The 18,414-nt window shown below is 49.1% G+C and overlaps 1 protein-coding gene and 1 long non-coding RNA gene across 8 annotated transcripts in view; one reads left to right on the top strand and one right to left on the bottom strand.

Moving 5' to 3' along the window:
* Positions 1-2,711: 2,711 nt before the first annotated feature.
* Card14 (caspase recruitment domain family member 14) overlaps positions 2,712-18,414 on the top strand; it is a 39,846-nt gene continuing 24,143 nt past the window's right edge. Inside the window, exons 1-4 of one of the 7 annotated variants that reach the window (XM_087909685.1) lie at positions 2,712-2,937; positions 9,187-9,358; positions 10,138-10,323; positions 11,569-11,788. In XM_087909685.1, the coding sequence (XP_087765811.1) occupies positions 11,578-11,788 (211 nt within the window). In that variant the 5' untranslated portion in view covers positions 2,712-2,937; positions 9,187-9,358; positions 10,138-10,323; positions 11,569-11,577. Of the gene's footprint in view, positions 2,938-3,308; positions 3,725-9,186; positions 9,359-10,137; positions 10,324-11,568; positions 11,789-18,414 lie in introns of those variants that run through there. The other 6 variants (XM_087909688.1, XM_085696134.2, XM_087909684.1 and 3 more) reach the window with 6 other exon arrangements.
* On the bottom strand, positions 14,381-17,384 carry LOC146893366 (uncharacterized). The gene is made up of 3 exons (XR_015003918.2): positions 17,163-17,384; positions 16,582-16,781; positions 14,381-16,457 (listed from the first exon to the last, which is right to left on the bottom strand). It is a non-coding gene; the product is annotated as an uncharacterized LOC146893366 (long non-coding RNA).

The raw sequence follows: 18,414 nt of genomic DNA, 5'->3' as shown, positions 1-18,414 counted from the left end.
GACAGATGAAAAATGGTCTCCCGGGTCACAGACTAGTCCCCTTGCTGAAGAGAAGGCTACAGCCACTCTGCCAGGGTCACAGGTTCAAGCAGAGTTAAGAGCATCGCCACCTCTTGAGCAGGTTGCTGAGCACCCTGGCCCCGGGCTTCTCACATCTCCCCCTAAAATGTCTCTGCCTTGTGGCAGGAAGGCTCATCTTACCAAGGCACATGCATAGAAACCTCTAGATAGTTCCAGAACATGCAAAGAAACGCTGCAATGTCAAGTGAAGGAGGGAGCCATTGAGTCTCTGCCCTCAAACACAGAGGCCGGGTGTGATGGCATGTGCCTGTAGTCCCAGCATTCAGGAGACTGGATCCGGAGGAATGTGAGTTCCAGACCAACCTGGGCTGTGGATTGGGGTGGCAGTGGCGAGGGAGCTCTCCTGCGTGCACAGAAAGCATGCCAAGCATGGTGGCGTGACACAGAGTACCGAATTTTCTGATCTAGACACTGTAAATGCGCAAAATCCCAGAGCCCTCCACTTAATCCACTCATTTCACGTGCTGTGAATTTCACCAGTTTTTGTTTGTTTGTTTTGTTTTTTTGAGACAGGGTTTCTCTGTGTAAAAGCCAAAGTTGTCCTGGAACTCACTCTGTAGACCAGGCTGGCCTCGAACTCACAGAGATCTGCCTGCCTCTGCCTCCCAAGTGCTGGGATTAAAGGTGCGCGCGCCACCCTGCCCAGCAAATTTCACCAATTTTTTTTAAAAGTTTTGTTTATCTATCTATCTATCTATCTATCTATCTATCTATCATCTATCTATCTATCTATCTATCTATCTATCTATCTATCTATCTATCTATCTATCTATCTATCCATCCATCCAGTGTTCTATCTGCAGGCCAGAAGAGGGCACCAGATCTCATTACAGATGGTTGTGAGCCATCATGTGGTTGCTGGGAATCAAATCCAGAACCTCTGGAAGAGCAGCCAGTGCTCTTAACCTCTGAGCCATCTCTCCAGCCCCAAATTTCACCAGTTTTAAGGAAGAAAATTTCCATCAGTAGATGTGAGCTGGCTGGTTGGGTGGACCAGCTCAAGCACCACGTGGGGCTTCAGGTGGCAGTGCCAAGGCACAGCAGAGAGTGGCCTGTTCTGCCTGCTCTGTGGAAACAATGGCTTCCTGTCCTGCCCTGCCTTGGCACACTCCCTGTCTTGGCACCCAGTGGGGGACAAGGAGTCAGGTGCCACTGCACCCTGTCTGCTCAGGCCTCCAGCTGAGTGTTGGGAAACTGTTTATAATGTGTTGGAAGGAATCTTGGAATCCTCTTGCCCATGAGCGGTGAGCAAGAAGAGGCGTGACTCTCAGCATGCATGACACGCCAGTCCTCGGTGTAACTCTGCCTGGATACTCTTCTGCCTGCCCCACTGGTTTGCACATCCGGATGTGTCTAATCTTTCCTCTCCCAGGACCTTCCATTTGTCCAGTTCCTCCATCTCCACTCATGCTAATGTTATTCCAAAGCCTACCAGAACCTCCCTGACCTCCAGAACATCACTGGTAAATGCTGATTAATGCAATGCTGCTCCGAGTTGCCCTCTGGCTGTCCTGGGACCAGTTTCTGTCCCTTGTCTTTACTGATCACAGCCACTATAGGCCGTGTAGTCAAGGCACCAGCTGCCCTCAGTCAGCCCCACCCACCTCAAGGGTTGCTGTCCCTGGAGTGACAGACACCCTGTTGCAATCCTGAGGCTGCTGGCTAAGCAGCAGAGGGCGCTGTGGTGAAGATGACAGAAATCTGCGCTCACACCGCTTTATCTGTGGAGTTCCCTGTGAGTCCAAAGAGGTCGTGTTTCTTTTAATGTTTTCCTTTCTGCCTTTCTTTCAGACTATTTCTGCTGTTATTTTGAGACAGGACTTTGTGTACGTTTGGCTGGCCTAGAACCAGCAGGAAGCTGAGAATGGCCTTTAACTTAGAAAGGCCTCCTGCCTCTGTCTCCTGAGGACCAGGATTACAGGCTGCACCACCATATTAGGCATGCTTTCTGTGCAGGCAGGAGAGCCCTCCACCACCTGGCACTGCCGCCCCAATCCGCAGCCCAGGTTGGTCTGGAACTTATGTTCCTCCTGATCCAGCCTCCTGAATGCTGGAACTACAGGCACACATCATCACACCCGGCCTTCGTGCTTAGGGCAGAGACTCAGTGGCTCCCTCTTTTACTTAGCATCACAGCATTTCTTTGCATGGTCTAGAACTATCTAGAGGTTTCTATGCATGGGCCTTGGTGGGATGAGCCTTCCTGCCACAAGGCAGGGACATTTTAGGGAGAGATGTGAGAAGCCCAGGGTCTGGGTGCTCAGCAACCTGCCCAAGAGGTGGTGATGCTCTTAACTCTGCTTGAGCCTGTGACCCTGGCGGGGTGGCTGTGGCCTTCTCCTCAGCAGGGGGACTAGCCTGTGACCTGGAAGACCAATTTTCATCTGTCCAGATGATAATTCCTAGGGTTCTCCCACCCAGGCAAGGGACCGAGACCAGCCTTCCACCCTGGTCAGAACCCGGGAGCCCGACACAGTTTTACTCATCCGCTCAGGCAATATTTATGCAACCGTCTTAGGGGTGGGGCCGCACAGAGAACAAGAAAGACAAGAACTGTCACATGCCATGGGGAAGGCAAAAAACCAGACTGCAAAATAGATGGGGCGGACGAGTCCAACAGAGAGAAATGAAACAGGCCGAGGGGAAGGGAGGGCCCAGATGAGAAGTCTGCAGGTTAAAATAGAAAGGCCTGGAAGGGCCTTTTTGTGGGAAGCAGGGCCTTGGGTGCCATCCAAAGGAGCTGAGGGGAGGAAGTTCTTGGCAGCAGGAACAGCAGGTGCCAAAGCTGGTTGATGTGGGAGTGAGCCCGGAGTCATGGACTCGGAAAGAGGCCTGCACGCCCAGAGAAGGCGGGAGGTATGTGCCGTCAGCAGCTGGAGACTGGGCACTGTGGACCCAAGTGCCTGCATACAGAAGGGAGCACTCCAGTCCCACTTAAGGCTCTCACTGGGTGTCCCTGCCTGCTGTGTGAGTGCTGGCAGTGGGGCCTGGGAGCCGCTGGGACTATGGATGTAGATCTAGGAATACCACACGGCTAAAGTTATCGGACTCTAGGAAGAGAGATGCCCGCGGCTTTTGCCACGGCCTAAGTCTACTTCGGAAGTGTTGGCCCTTGATGGGCTTGTTGGGGGTCACCGTGTGATCCCTGTATTTGGTCATGGGACCAGGGAGGCCCGCAGTCATCTTACCCTTCCCAGGTTCTTTCCAAGAGTGGAGACTGATGGACTGGGCTGACTGCACACGGAGGAGGGAGGATTCTCCTGGCCCCTCCCACACCCTCGGTCACTGCTTTAGGTGGGGGGGACCAGATGCCTGGCATTTCTCAACAGGCGATGGTGACTCTCACATCAGCCAATCAGACGCATGAGAAGGGAATGCACCGGTACTTCACCTGTGTGTGTGTGTGTGTGTGTGTGTGTGTGTGTGTGTATGTAACCCAGGTATATAAGGCCCTGCTTCTGAGGGCCGAGCCCAGATGACTGTGCCGGTCAAACCTGCTCTCAGTTGCTGTTCAGCCCAGCCCAGCCTAAGACTGAGCCTCCGACCGTCGCTGCCACAGGAGAGAACGGCTAATGCGAAGTCCGTCCAACCAGATCCAGTCAGCATCCCAGAGGGACTGTGGACGGGCCAGGACAATGGACAGGTCAGGACAGGACCCCGGCTGTTCTGAGGCAAGAGAGGACATCATCTTCCTCAGTAGGAGTGGAGGTGGCGCCTGGTTTGTGGGGAAATGAACGGAATAGCCTGTCTCACTGTGTGAATAGCCTGTCTCGCCGTGCTTGGTTAAAGAGCTGGAATGTTCTCTGGCTGCTGAGTTCTATCACAGAGCCATAGGGTCCAGACAGGTGGAAGGAATGCTGAGATTTATAGTCATGCCTCCTGGGTTACTGGGGTTGGATGAAGGGGAAAGCAGGTGTCTGGAAGGTGTACAGTGAGTTAGGCCTGTCATTAGTGGGAATGGGGGATTCCACGGATATTCCCGGGACCGAGAGATTGGATTGGAGCAGAAGGACACAAAGGGCCATCCTCCCTTCTGTGCTTAGAGGGGGTTACCACATTCATCAGCGACCTGTTCTGACCTCCTATCCAGACGAGGGTGTGTGTGTGTATAGTCTGTGTGTGGTGTGTATAGTGTGTATGTGTATGGTGTGTGTATGTGTTTGTGTATGTGCTCATGTGTAAGAGTGTCTATGTATGTGATGTGTGTGTCTACGTGTTTGTGTTGTGTTCATGTGTAAGAGTGTATGTGTTGTGTGTATGTGTATGGTGTGTGTATGTGTTTGTGTGTGTGCTCATGTGTAAGAGTGTACGAGTGGTGTGTATGTGTATGGTGTGTGTATAAGTATTTGTGTTGTGCTCATGTGTAAGAGTGTGTATTGTGTGGTGTATATGTGTTTGTGTTGTGCTCATATGTAAGAGTGTGTATGAGTGTACACATGTGCTCATGTGTGAATGTGTGTGCATGTATGTGTTTGTGAGAAAAAGTGTGTGTGTATGTATACGTGGGAGAGAGTGATATGTGTGTATGTATACTTGAGTGTGTGTGTGTGTGTGCACACTTGTGCTTGCTTATGTGTGAGAGAGAAATCATGTGGGGTGTGCATGAGAATGTCTGTGTATTTGTGTGTGTGGTGTGGTGTGTGCATGTGTGAGAGAGAGTGAGTGTGTGCGTGAGAGAGAGAGAGAGAGAGAGAGAGAGAGAGAGAGAGAGAGAGAGAGAGAATGTGTCAGAAAAGGAGAAAGTTTTCTCATACCAGACGGAACAGGAGGCTGAGGCCTGGGGTCTGAGAAGGCAGATAAGGAAGGGTCTCAGAGGAGGAGGACGCAGGAGGCTGCTCTAGTGTTGGGCTCAGGCTCCTGAGAGGGTACCAGACCCAGACCAGGGGCAGGTTTTCTTTCTCAGTAGGACTCATCACTCTCTAACCTGGAGCCGAATTATAAACACAGCCCCACTTTCTGTTTGTTTTCTGAGATCAAGACTTGCTCTGCTGCCCAGGCTGGCCTCCAACGCTCAAACTCATGGGGCTTCCCAAGCATCTGGGACCACACCCAGCTCATCCACTGTGTGTGTGTGTGTGTGTGTGTGTGTGTGTGTCTGTCTGTCTGTCTGTCTGTCTGTCTGTGTGTCTGTGTCTGTGTGTGTGTGACCAGTGGCCCTACCCACGCTCAGTAAGTGCTCTCCCACTGAACTGCACCCTAGTCCCAAGCAATGATTTCCCGATCTGGGGTTTTTGTGTGTGTGTCTGTGTGTCTGTGTGTGTGTCCAGGTCTGTGTGTGTGTGACCAACGGCCCTACCCACGCTCGGTAAGTGCTCTCCCACTGAACTGCCCCCTAGTCCCAAGCAATGATTTCCCGATCTGGGGTTTTTGTGTGTGTGTGTGTCTGTGTGTATGTGACCAGCGGCCCTACCCACACTCAGTAAGTGCTCTCCCACTGAACTGCCCCCTAGTCCCAAGCAATGATTTCCCGATCTGGGTTTTGTGTGTGTGTGTGTGTGTGTGTGTGTGTGTGTGTTTCATTTTCATTTTTGTTTTATGACAGGGTTTCATGTAACCCAGGTTGGCATAAACTTGCTGTGTAGCCCAGGCTGGCCTAGAGTTCCTATTCCTTTAGCTTCTACCCCCCAAGTTCTGGGTTGCAGTCATGCCCCCTGCCTGGCAAACTGTCCCGTTCTCCAGCTCTTTGAATTACTATATGCTGATCAATAACAGGCCACCCAGAGTGGCCTTGAGGGACTGTTTGGTTAAATCCGCTTATACCTTCATCCTTGACTGGCTTGGGGACTCCAGAGGCCTGGGATAGAACTAGACTTTAGAAGGCCCTGACTTCCTTTCAAGTTGCCGCAACAGTGGCAGGGTCGGCTCAAGGGTAGTTCACCTATCAGGAAAAAAGAGGCAGGAACAATCAGATTAGCTAATGCTCCCAGAGCCCCTGTGACCACTGGGACCCAGAAATCCTAACACATCAGCACCCCTCTTCTCCAGCTGTGGACCCCGGAGCCTCCTGCAGACCCAGGAGTCTGGCGCACCGGAGTTTTGGCTGCAGGCTAGAGCGTGGCTGTTGGCATCTGCTGGCATCCTAAGTTCTGATGTAATGATGTATAGGCAAACAGCACAGCGTGGCTTGCTACAAATAAATTAATATTCCATGAGCCCTGGTTTGGGGGTCATTTGGTACCAATTTAATTGTAACTAGGAATAGGTTTCAATTCAGGGGCGCCTACAATGTCTGCCTCTGCAGCTGAGGGGCAGGGTCAAGCTCCGTGTTTGCTTAGGTGGATATCTCCAGACCTGGGGAACACACTCTACACCTCTGTATTGTGTGGGAAGGGAGGAATCCTGTCCCGACAGTGGCATCTTCCTGACCGAGGCAGTTCTAGACGACCATCTCCTTTCTCGTGACTTTCCAGAACCTCCTCCACCCGAGCCAGCATCTTTTTTTCCCTGGCATGCTTCCATCCTCTGCAACACCAGCACACGTTAGGAGAGCCCCTTCTCTTAGAGCTGAGACAGAAATCTAAGAAGGCGATGTCTCTCTGGGCGGTGACTCTGCAGAAGGTGCAGGGAGGCGTGGGGTGTGCTCTGTAGACGCGACCCACCCTGCTCCTCTTTGGAGCAGGAGCGTGGCAACCCAACCCTCTCCAGGAATGCTCTAGACAGACACTGGGGTACTCTGGACTGGCACTGGGGCTTTCTGGGCTGGCACTGGGGTGCTCTGGACTGGCACTAGGGTGCTCTAGGCTGGCACTGGGGCGCTCTGGACTGGCATTGGGGTGCTCTGGGCTGGCACTGGGGTGCTCTGGACTGGCATTGGGGTACTCTGGGCTGACACTGGGGTGCTCTGGGCTGATACTGGGGCGCTCTGGACTGGCATTGGGGTACTCTGGGCTGACACTGGGGTGCTCTGGGCTGATACTGGGGCACTCTGGGCTGGCACTGGGGCACTCTGGGCTGGCACTGGGGCGCTCTTGGCTGGCACTGGGGCACTCTGGGCTGGCACTGGGGCTCTCTGGACTGGCACTGGGGCATTCTGGGCTGATACTGGGGCATTCTGGGCTGATACTGGGGTGCTCTGGGCTGGCACTGGGGTGCTCTGGGCTGGCTCTGGGGCATTCTGGGCTGGCACTGGGGTGCTCTGGGCTGGCACTGGGGCGCTCTGGGCTGGCACTGGGGCGCTCTGGACTGGCACTGGGGCACTCTGGGCTGGCACTGGGGCATTCTGGGCTGGCACTGGGGCATTCTGGGCTGGCACTGGGGCACTCTGGGCTGGCACTGGGGCACTCTGGGCTGGTTTCAGGGCTGCCAGCTACTCCCCGTGTTGGTTCCCGTTTCCTGATTTTGTGGTTGCTTTCTTTCTTTTACACTTAATTTCTTTTTCATTTATCTATTTACTTATTTATTGGGGGGCAGCACACTAGTGTGGAGACAGGAGCACAGCCTGGAGCTGGTTCTCTCCTTCTACCTTGTGGGTCCCAGGGATTAAACTGAGGTCATTGACCTCAGTGGAAAACACCTTTAACTGTTGAGCCGTCTGACTTGGCCCCCCACCCCCTTAAACAGTTTTGGGATTATCAGGGGTTTGTTCCGGCAAGATCCCGGTAGAGGGCTTCCAGGATCATTTGTCCTTGTTTCACGTGGTGTATCTGTCAGTGATACATGAGGTAGCTGTGCTCCCCCATGCTCCTGGCATCTAAGAACGGGTAAGGGGGACCCCCCAGACACGGTGCGGTGGTCCTGGAAGGTGACATCCGGTGAAGGGAGCTGAGAGGCTGACGCCCAGTGCCCCGAGGACTGACACACAGAGGTCAGGGACTGACACAAGAGGAACCAGGCTTGGGTGGGGCTCCGAACAGTCAAGTGACAGACTGATGAAGACGGCCGAGGGAAAGAAGAGGAAGGGTGTGGAGGAAGAGAGGCAGGGAAGGGGAGGGGGACGGGAAGGACGAGAGGGCAGGAGGAGAATATGGGAAACAGAAATGGGGCAGGTGTCCCTACACTGAAGACAGTATCCTCTGGCTTCAGATTGGTAGGACAGGCCAGATCACGGCAGGGGGCTCCTCAAGCCACACCCTCTTCCTGGACCATGTCAGGTGCTTGAGACCAGAGCGTGATCAGTATAGGGTCACCAGTAGCTCTGAGATCTTTCTATCATCCTTCCTTTCATCCATCCATCCATCCATCCATTCACCCATCCACCTATCTTTTCTTCCTTCCCTCTTCTTCTTCTTCTTCTTCTTCTTCTTCTTCTTCTTCTTCTTCTTCTTCTTCTTCTTCTTCTTCTTCTTCTTCTCCTTCTTCTTCTTCTTCTTCTTCTTCCTCTCCTCCTCCTCCTCCCCACCCTCCTTCGTATTTTTTAACCCGTGCTTTCTCTGTGTAACATCCCTGGCTGTCCTGAAACTTGCTCTGTAGACCAGGCTGGCCTTCAACTCACAGAGATCCTCCTGCCTCTGCCACCTGAGTGCTGGGACTAAAGGTGTGTGCCACGGCTCCTTTCTTTTTTGTTAGCAGCTTTACTGATTGGCTTTCACATGCCTCGTCATTCACCTACCATGATGTGCAATTTAGAGGCTCTGGTGTCTTCACAAATGCACGCATACACCCCACAGTCAATTTCCACACCCACGGCACATCGATGTGATACGGCATCCCAGAGACTCCTCCAGCTGACCAGATCGGGGCTGGCTACCAGGTTGTGTGGTTCCCAGCCCTGTGCTGGGCTTGTGGCTCAGCTCTCACTGTCTACAAATTCTCGTTTTATTTTTCATATTAGAATTTTAACTAAATATGGGGACAGGGTATCATGTAGCCCAAATTGACCTTGAACTTGCAACGTAGCTAATGACTTTGAACACTTTATTCATCTCTTATACCACCCGGGTGCTGGGATCAAGGGAAATACCACCGCACCTGGGTTATGCTGGGAACTGAACTCAAGGCTTTATTAGTGCACAGTAGGCCAGTGCTCTGCAGCTGAGCTGCATCCCTGGCTCGAATTCCTTCCTTCCTTCCTTCCTTCCTTCCTTCCTTCCTTCCTTCCTTCCTTCCTTCCTTCCTTCCTTTTTAATGTAATGATGTAATGTATTTTCATGTTCTTTTTTTGACAAGGTCTCACTGTGTCACTCGTGGCTGACCTGGAACTTGCTATATAGGCCAGCATGGTCTTGAACTCACAGAGATCCTCCTGCCTCTGCCTCCTGAGTGCTGGGATTAAAGGAGCCACCAAATCTGGCCTTATTTTCACTCTGCAGTTTACAGATGGTCCTGTTCTGACGTGGAGGTAAACACTATGCAAATGTTGGGTCCATAAGAGTCCCTTGAGATGTGTCAGTGAGTGGCATGCTGACACAGGGCCAGGCGCCCAGGGCCTGTGCATTTCCAAACCTCCTAGCCCTGTGTGTCTAGTACGGTGCAGGCAGTGGCTCCAAACGACAGGTGCTCCTGCCCTCCAAGCTCCAGTTACATCTAGGGCTGCTCCAAGAATGTCTTCCCCATCCCATTCCAAATCTCTGCATTGCTAGAACTATCCCTGGCAGTTTGGCTCCCCAAGTCCCCACCCCCAGCACTTCTTGAAAGGATACCAGTAACTCTACTAAGCTCACCAACTCCATCTGTGAAAACCAACTTCCACCAAGCTCACATTGTCCTAGACTCACCAGGTCCTTTGGGGGCTGTGACTTAGAGCACCTTAGGGTCAGCTGTCAGCAGGAAACCAGGAGTGAGCTGGTGGCGCGCCCTCCTGACTGCTCTCTGCTCATCCCCATGTGACCCTCTTCCTTGTGATGGCGCTGGCCTGCCCACCTGCTCTCCAGAGTTCTCTCTGCATGAGGAAGTTCTCAAGAGGGGTATTCATGGAGGCTGTTCTCTGACTGGTCTGTGAACACTGGGTGGCAAAGACACCTGCTAACTCTCTCTAGTGACATCCTGGAGTTCCGAGCCAGGCTCCATCCAGATCCTGCCTCCTCTAAGGAACTGAGAAAGTCACGGGTCAGAGGCGTCTGCAGCAGTTTCTGGAATGAACTCAATCTTTTATTGTTTCTCTTCCCACTTGCCTTTTAGGCTTTGGTGCTCAGACTTTGAGTCTTGGAGCAGGTCACATGGTTTGAAGTAACTTCCCAGCCCTGCCTGCCTGGCCCAGCCCCACTATAACCTGTGGAGAAAGAGCCTTTGGCAGCTCACCAACCAGGGAGGGAGATTCCAGCCAGCTGCAAGGAGGCCCTGCAGAAACGACTCTGGGCACCTCTGGTGAGTAACTTCCTGGAGTCTGGGGTCTTGACATGTTGTTTTTTTTTTCCTGTTCCTCTTGTTGCTGTGAAGAAACAAGTTATTTGGGTTCGTACTTTTGGGAAACAGTCTGTCAGGGTGTGGAAGGCATGTCAACAGAAGAATGAACTGCTCACACTGTGTCCACAGACAGGAAGCAGAGAGCGGCATGCTGCTGTCCGGCTGGCTTCCTCCTCTTCCTTCCTTCAGTCTGGGATCTCAGTCCTCAGGCATGGTGACACCTATGTTCAGGGCCAGTCTTCACTCCTTGGTCAGACCTGTCTGGAGACACTCTTACAGCCATGCATAAGGATTGTGTTTAGATGGATCAAAATACAGACAAGTCAATGATCAAGATAAGCTATCCCGGGTGGCCTGGGTGCTGCTCGTGGGGACTCAAACCTCTTCCTACACAACACCAGCTGGTCCAGATTACTAAGACAAATGAAAATAATGAAGCAACAGGAATCTGTGGTCCCGAGATGGCTCCCACCTGTGCTCAGAGATGCACAAGGATGTCGGCAGCGCTGTGTATGTGATGTGAAAGCCTAGAGTGGCCCGGTGTTCACCCACAGGTGCATCCCCGGAGTGGCTGGTTCAAGTGGATGGGGCTATGAGACTTAATCTTCCAGAGGCATACACAGTAACAGCCTTTGTAAACTGACTGAAGATTGGAGAGCTATGTAGTGGGGAGTCCTTTCCAGGCCCCTGGTCAGTCTGGAAGTCAGTGGGCTTTGTTTAACCAGATCAGGCTGTAAAGTGCCTTGTCTTCTATGCAGCCGCCTTGAACTCTTGACACCCTGACTCCTGACCTGCAATTCTGTCCTGGCTGAGTGCTCTCCCCAGACCTGTTCCCCACCTGACCCTTTCTGCCCTTAGAGCAGCAACACTGCCGGCCGCTCGACAGCATCCGAGCTAACTTTACTCCAGGACAGTTCCTCAGCCTTACTTTCTTTTCTCCTCACTGTGTGTGCGTGTGTGTTGTGTACGTGTGTGTGGTACTGAGGATGGAACCTAGCACACAGCACCTCAGCAATGCTGAGCAGCTATAGCACTGAGCTATGCGCGCAGCCTAAACCTGATTTTCATTACCATCTTCTTGGGTTAATGCAGTCCCTGGGCCATTAACAGCAAATGACAAATGTAGTTTACTGACACCTGTCTGTGAATGCACCCCTATCCCGCGCTCTCAGTGTCCGTGATTGCACCCCTATCCCGCCCTCTCAGAGTCCAGGTATGGCAGAACTGTGCCGCACGGATTCCACACTGACTGCTCTGGACGAGGAGATGCTCTGGGACATGCTGGAGAGTCACCGCTGCAAGATTGTGCAGAGCATCTGCCCCAGCCGCCTGACCCCCTACCTGCGCCAGGCCAAGGTGCTAGGCCAACTGGACGAGGAGGAGGTCCTCCACAGCCCCCGCTTCACCAACAGTGCCATGAGAGTCGGTGAGTCCATAGCCGTTAGCCTCTCCCTGGGTCGCCTGGATTACACTCGAGCTCTTCCTGCCCAGCAGTTCAGCAAGGTTGATGCTATAGCAATGGTGGGAAGGAGAGGACCTCAATACCAAGGCTGGCTCATGCCTGTCACCTCAACATTTCAAGTGACTGAGGCAGGGGGATTGCTACAAGTTCAAGGACAGTCTGAACTATCGTGTGAGACCCTATCACAAAGGGGTGGGGGTTGTAGATCTATTGATAGAAACTTTGCCAGAGTACACCAAGGACTGGCTAGATCCCAGTACCACATAAACCAAGCATTGTGGTGTGCACTTCTGGAAGCAGGAGGGTCAGAAATTTAAGGCCGCCTTCAGCTCTAGATCAACAAGTCCTAGGCAGTGTAGGCTAAGTGAGGTCCAATCTCAAAACAACCTCCACAATAAAAGCATCAAGGGGACCAAGGTTCCCAACTTTTGGGACACTGAGTTAGTCCCCTAACAAAGTCCCAGCTGAAAGCCATAAACAGAGTTGTTTCAAAGGACAGTGGTGGGACATTTCACATGGACAAAGCCCTGACGTCCATCCCTACTGCTCAGGGGAAAAAGCCCCACAGGGACGCATTCTCTCAGTTCTGCAGCTCAGAAACTCGAATGTTGTATGGACAGGGCCATGATCCCACTGCAGGCTGTGTGGGGACTCTTCTTGCCTTTCCACTCTAGGGGTGACAGGAAACTGAGCGTGCGGTACCGTCTGCTCTAGGGGCTCCAGGAAACTGGGCATGTGGTACCGTCCACTCTAGGGGCTTCAGGAACTCTGGGCGTGCGGTACCATTTCTCCAGCTCTGCCTCTGTCTTCACACGGCCTCTCCTGTGCTTTCCTCTTCTCCCTCCTGTAAGCATGCTTATATTTGGAATATGGCACACTTTATCTTCATTTTCTCTTGATTTTTAAATTTATTTATTTGGTTTTTCAAGACAGAGCTTCTCTGGGACTAGTTCATGTAGACTAGGCTGAACCCGGACTCACAGAGATCCGCCTGTCTCTGCCTCCCGTGTGCTGGGATTAAAGGTGTGTGCCACCATCGCCCGGCTAAATTTAATCTTTTGTTTGAGATACTCTCTCATGTATCCTTGAACTTGCTATGTAGCCGGGATGACTTTGAATTTTCAATTCATCTATCTGTACTAGCAGGACAGGGGTATCCCAGCCCTCATGCTATGCAAACATGCAACCAACTGAACTGCACCCCCAGGCCTGGGACCGCCTTGCCTTGAGACCTTTCACTTCATTATATCCACAAAGATCCTTGGTCCAAAGGAAAAAAAACACACACGGGCACCATCTTAGTTTTCTGTTGCTGTGATAAACACCACAACCAAAAACAGCTTGGGAAGAAAGGGTTTGTTTGGCTTACACTTCCCAACCACAATCTATCATTGAGTGTCCTAATCAGAAACATCTGGGGGTACCCTAGGGGGGGCGCTGAGGCTGAGGAAATGTTACATTAAGAGAAATGAAGACAGGGGCTGGAGAGATGGCTCAGCGGTTAAGAGCATCACCTGCTCTTCCAAAGATCCTGAGTTCAATTCCCAGCAACCACATGATGGCTCACAACCATCTGTAATGAGGTCTGGTGCCCTCTTTCTGGCCTACAGTCATACACACAGACAGAATATTGTATACATAATAAATAAATAATTAAAAAAAGAGAGAAATGAAGACAGAAATATAGGATAGACCGAAGATAGAAACATAGGATAGACCGGGAGGACTGAAGGTCAGTACCAAACAGCCCCGAGTTTCCTTCTCAGGCAGCATATGTGCTACAGGCAAAAGGCAGGACACAGAGCAGTACAGCCAGCTGACCACCTCCCTGCACCATCCTTGGGAGGAAGCTCAAGCAGGTGTACTTCCTGATTCAGCTAAGTAGCTTCTAATCTCTAACGAGGAGTGCCTCTGGCTGACACACACCAGCCCAAATCTTAATAGAAAAATGTTCTCTTTCAAGTGGGCCAAAATGCTCTTTCTATGGGCTAACACAGATGTCACTCAGAGCCCTCAAGGTTACTGGAAGAAGCAGAGGAGCAAGCTTAAACAAATGACTTCTTTAAGTCAGAAATGACTCCAGATGGAAACCGAGTCACATGTGGACTCCTAAACATTCCCCCCTTTTTATCATATTTTAAGAACCCCTCAGAGCTCCTCAGAAGACCGCATCTGCCTTGGGGGCTCCTTACGCACTCTAGTCTTACCCATCACAGGAAAATGGATCCTAGAGATCCATCTCCTGTCCTTGGTTGAAAAGAGGCAAAGACAACTCACCTGTCTCTGATTGACAGTCTCTGGTAACATAGTTTAGGGAAGTGTGTGGAGTTTTACTCTGTGAAGTTCCGAGCCCACTTTCCATAGCGAGTTCATGATCGGTTTGCAAACTATAGGTAAACAAATTATGCCCAGAAGAACACAAGCTGCAACGGCTGCAGTGCTGCTAAGAAGTGAAGTCAAAGCTGACCGTGCTGGAACGGCTTTTTAAAAGTGTTCCAGAATATCTTCAGCTGCTTTCGCTGCATCAAAATCTAATTTAGCCTTTTTCATTTCCAAAATCTCTTGATGTGATTTAGCCAATTCTAAAGATTCATTACAATCATGCCAGATTCCCTCAAGATGTGATTTATCTCTCTCTCAACCGATAACACTTTCATTACACACAGAAGATGTAACACAGACCCATTCATAATCAGCATGACATTTCAATTGGACCCTGGTTTTCAGACTTTGGAGCTCATCTCCCAGAGATTGTACCACATCACACAAGGCGTTCAATTTATCTTTCATTTTCACATCTGTATCTTCTTGTGTCTCCAGTGTCATAGAAACATCCTTAGATAATTGGTTAACAAACCCGGCCTTGTGAACAGACTGAGACAAGGCCACTGAAGCAGCCACAGTAGCGGTCATAACAACACGAGCAGACATTCCTGCCACAGCTAATCCAGCAATGCACTCTGTCTACTTACGGCTTTTTAATTTCTTCAATTACTTGCAACCCATTGTCGATAAACCATGGATCATTTACCTGCACAGACAACACTTGTCATTTCAACCGATACACAGGTGTGATCCTTCACTTGAGAAATACAATTAGTCAAAGTACAACAGGGCATGATGCATTAAACACCATTCGTGGAGACTTTTATCTTTCCCATCAAAAGAGCATAAAACATTCATACAAGCCGAAATAGTTCCTTTCAGGGGGCAAACAGGCTTTGAAGAACTGGGTTGTCCTGCCACTGTTCCCATGGCAGCAGCAAGCTTCCAAACATAAGTCTGTGGGAGTTTTGTACCGGAATACCAAACTCTAGCAGGCAGTCCTTGGTCCCAAGATCCTGCTGTAGACAAAGGATAAGAGTCACTGTAATCGTCTTGATCCCCAGACCAGTCCAGAACGCCCTGTGACGTCCCTGTGATGTGCTTTAATGGGATAATGCCAGTGCGTCGTCTCCACAACAGTGTTCTATTGGACGCTCTCAGTTCCTTCATGCATGGAGGAAACGGTTGAGGGGGTGAATATCATTTACCCAATTACCCGAGGAAGCAATAACTTTGTATAATAGGTACATTGTTTATCATGTTCCATAATTAATTTTGGGAACACTCCAAGACATCCCTCTAAGGCAAATATTCTTTGCTAAACATACAGGAATTCCTTTGTCATACCCAACATGAGAAAATTTTCAAGTAATCAGAAGCTGCTGTGTGGCAGCTCAATCTGAAGGACGTGTATGGCTGACTGTGGCCACAATCTCCTTTCCTTCCCAAACAGCAGGATGTAAGAGCTAGTGGACTGGGAACTTAGGCCCAATCGGTCTCACTCTGGCTTTCGGGATTATCATCAGCGACATCAAGATCAGCATATCTCTGCTCCACATAACACACCAACTGAGCTTCATTTTCATCCTGTGAAAAAACACAGACATGCCCTCTCCCCACACCAAAACAGTGTCGGGACCCTTTATAAACGAGTAGCTGGATCTTTCCATAGACCTGAGCGAATTATGTGGTGATGCTTTCATGCCAAAATCTATTCATGGCAGATTGCTCTCAGACATCCACATTTTAAAAATTTAAAATAAAACGTATATATGGTGACTGTGGGTATAACCCTAACTCCTCCTTTTCATTATAGTTTTAAATGAGTCTTAAAACTCCTTGTGCCCTTTCAAAATTCCTTGCCCCTGCGTAGTACATCATCTCAAATCCTTGAGCTGAGTTTATTCCAGAGTTTATGTTGGGGTTTTAGCATCATTAGCTTAATGGAACCCAGACAGTAATTATCATTTATTCGAGGCATTAAGAACCAAAATCCCTGTGATGGCAGACAGAGAAATTCCCTTTTTATCTAGCATTCCAGGGAGGGAAAACAGATGACATATTCATTTTTGTAATTATTTTCTGCTGACCTTAGGATGTTGCTCTCAGGGCTCTGGAAGGCTAGAATGTTAGTCAAAGGCAACGAGTGAATTCAGAAGCATCTGGTTCATTGACAAGCTGAAAAGGCAGCATTTACATGACTGGACTGGTCCACATCAGTTTTAAGCAAGTTCAGGACTCACAGTCACTTGGAGCAGGTTGTTATTAGCAACTGACACTTGGATGTGTTTGTCAGCCAAGTGGAAACCTGTTAAGACAGATACAAACCAGGAACGGAAGTTAAAAATGTGAACTTATTTGAAACTTGTAAACTCATAGTCTCAATAATTAAGGAAGGGACAGAGTCCCAAGGCCAGGAGATAGAAAAATACCATAATCCTTCTAACTTGTGAGAAGTGGATGCAAGTTGTATAATTCTCTCAATTTCCTGAAGTTTGTATGAATCTCCATTTGAAAAAAATAAAAGTTTTAGATATATTAGCATTATCAGTCTGTACTGAAATCCATACTGTGGAAATAGCAGGTAACAGGAATCCGTAAAACAGCAGGAGTAGATTCACATCCTCGAGTCCTTGAAAAAACAAAAAACAAAAAAATATGTGTTAAACAGCATATAAGCCTATATTAAGAAGACAATCAAAAGAAATTTAAGATCTTGAGTTTGAGACCCAAACGGTAAACAATCATTGCTCTATTAGCTTGTCAGAATTCTATTTTCTAAACTCTGAACTTTTGAAATCCTAGCATAAAAATATTATGAAAGGAGAAAGAAATCCTGTAATATATATATATATATCTTAAGCCATTATTTCTTATAAATTGTATCTATGTTTTTCAGAATATCCTCCCAGACCCACATAACCAGGCCTTTATGCCTTCAGATCCTTCAAACCTGTATTGATGTCCTCAGGCCTTTATAGTTTTTAGACCCTCAGAATTTATGTAGACTCACGATATGAGCATTTTGTCCTGGTATTGGCCACAGTAGGGGCAGCTGGACTGCAGTTTTCATTCACCGACCATCGATGTGACGCTGAAGCTTTTAATAAACAGGTCGAACTTCTCTATGAAAGTCGGAATAGCTGAGAGCTTCAGCCTTGTCATTTCATAGGAGGCCGGTCTTATAACTCAGAGAGCTGCGATATGATGTTTAATTATTAACTCATATTTAGGACCTCAGCCCTCCTTTCACCTTTAGAGAACATGATCCCATAATTATCATAACTATTCTTCAGTGATGAGTCACCAGCCTTATTAAAGAAGAAAATCAATCAGAATTAACATAACATGGTTAAATCTTCAACATCTTTTATAGTTTCCCTTAGAACTCAGTAGTATCAAGACGAATAAGGAATTCATAGGCAAATTCCTTTTCCTATATCATTACAATCCCTTGTTTCTCTCCTAGTCTTTCAGACAACACACAAGTCTCTATCAGCGTCTCCTCTTGTGAGTTCTTCCAGTGGACTGGAACATTGCATGCATTTCAGCCAAGAGCCAATATATATGTATCATAATCAGAATAACTAAATTTACATTCACATATAAAAAATTGTATCAATGTGAAACTTTTGAAACTAGCAGCAGTTTTCTTTATCTTAATCAATAATAATTTATACCCAATTTCCTTAAAAGATAATAAGCATTTGTAACCCATCGGATCCAAAAGACTAAATCCCATATTTTTTCTTTTCCTGTGGAAACGAAAGCTTAATTTTCCTCAAACATAATGCATCTTTAACTTTTACTTTAAAATCAATGCTTCCCTAAGTATACAGGTTGGTATAATTCAACATTTTTTCAAGCAGTATCAGGACAGAGAAGGGTTACGATGAGAAATTGCTGGCCAGCAGAGGAGACCTTGATGCTGTCACAGTGGAGAACTTGGCTTAGGAAAGAAAGAGGGGAGCAGCGCTGGTGGGCGCAGAGAGCGTCCTTGGCTGTCAGTGTTCCTGAATTTTTTTTTTTTGTTAACTTCTCCGACTACAATCAAAGATTCTCTGTTTCACATTCATGCAGTATTTTAACTGCAAGCAGTCAATTCCCTGCCACCCTCTGTTCACATGAATAGATTTCCCTGTACTATCCTCTCTGCCCACCTGAGCATGCTCACTCCTGCCCCCTGCAGGAACTGCTGGCTGGCTGGCTAACCAGAGAACAAAGGAGGGAGGTGGCCTTTACCATTGTTACCTCTCCTTTTGAGA

The sequence above is a fragment of the Myodes glareolus genome, chromosome 9 (assembly GCF_982192425.1).
Source record: "Myodes glareolus chromosome 9, mMyoGla1.1, whole genome shotgun sequence".
Classification (NCBI taxonomy): domain Eukaryota; kingdom Metazoa; phylum Chordata; class Mammalia; order Rodentia; family Cricetidae; genus Myodes; species Myodes glareolus.
This window is presented reverse-complemented; position numbering and strand designations above follow the sequence as displayed.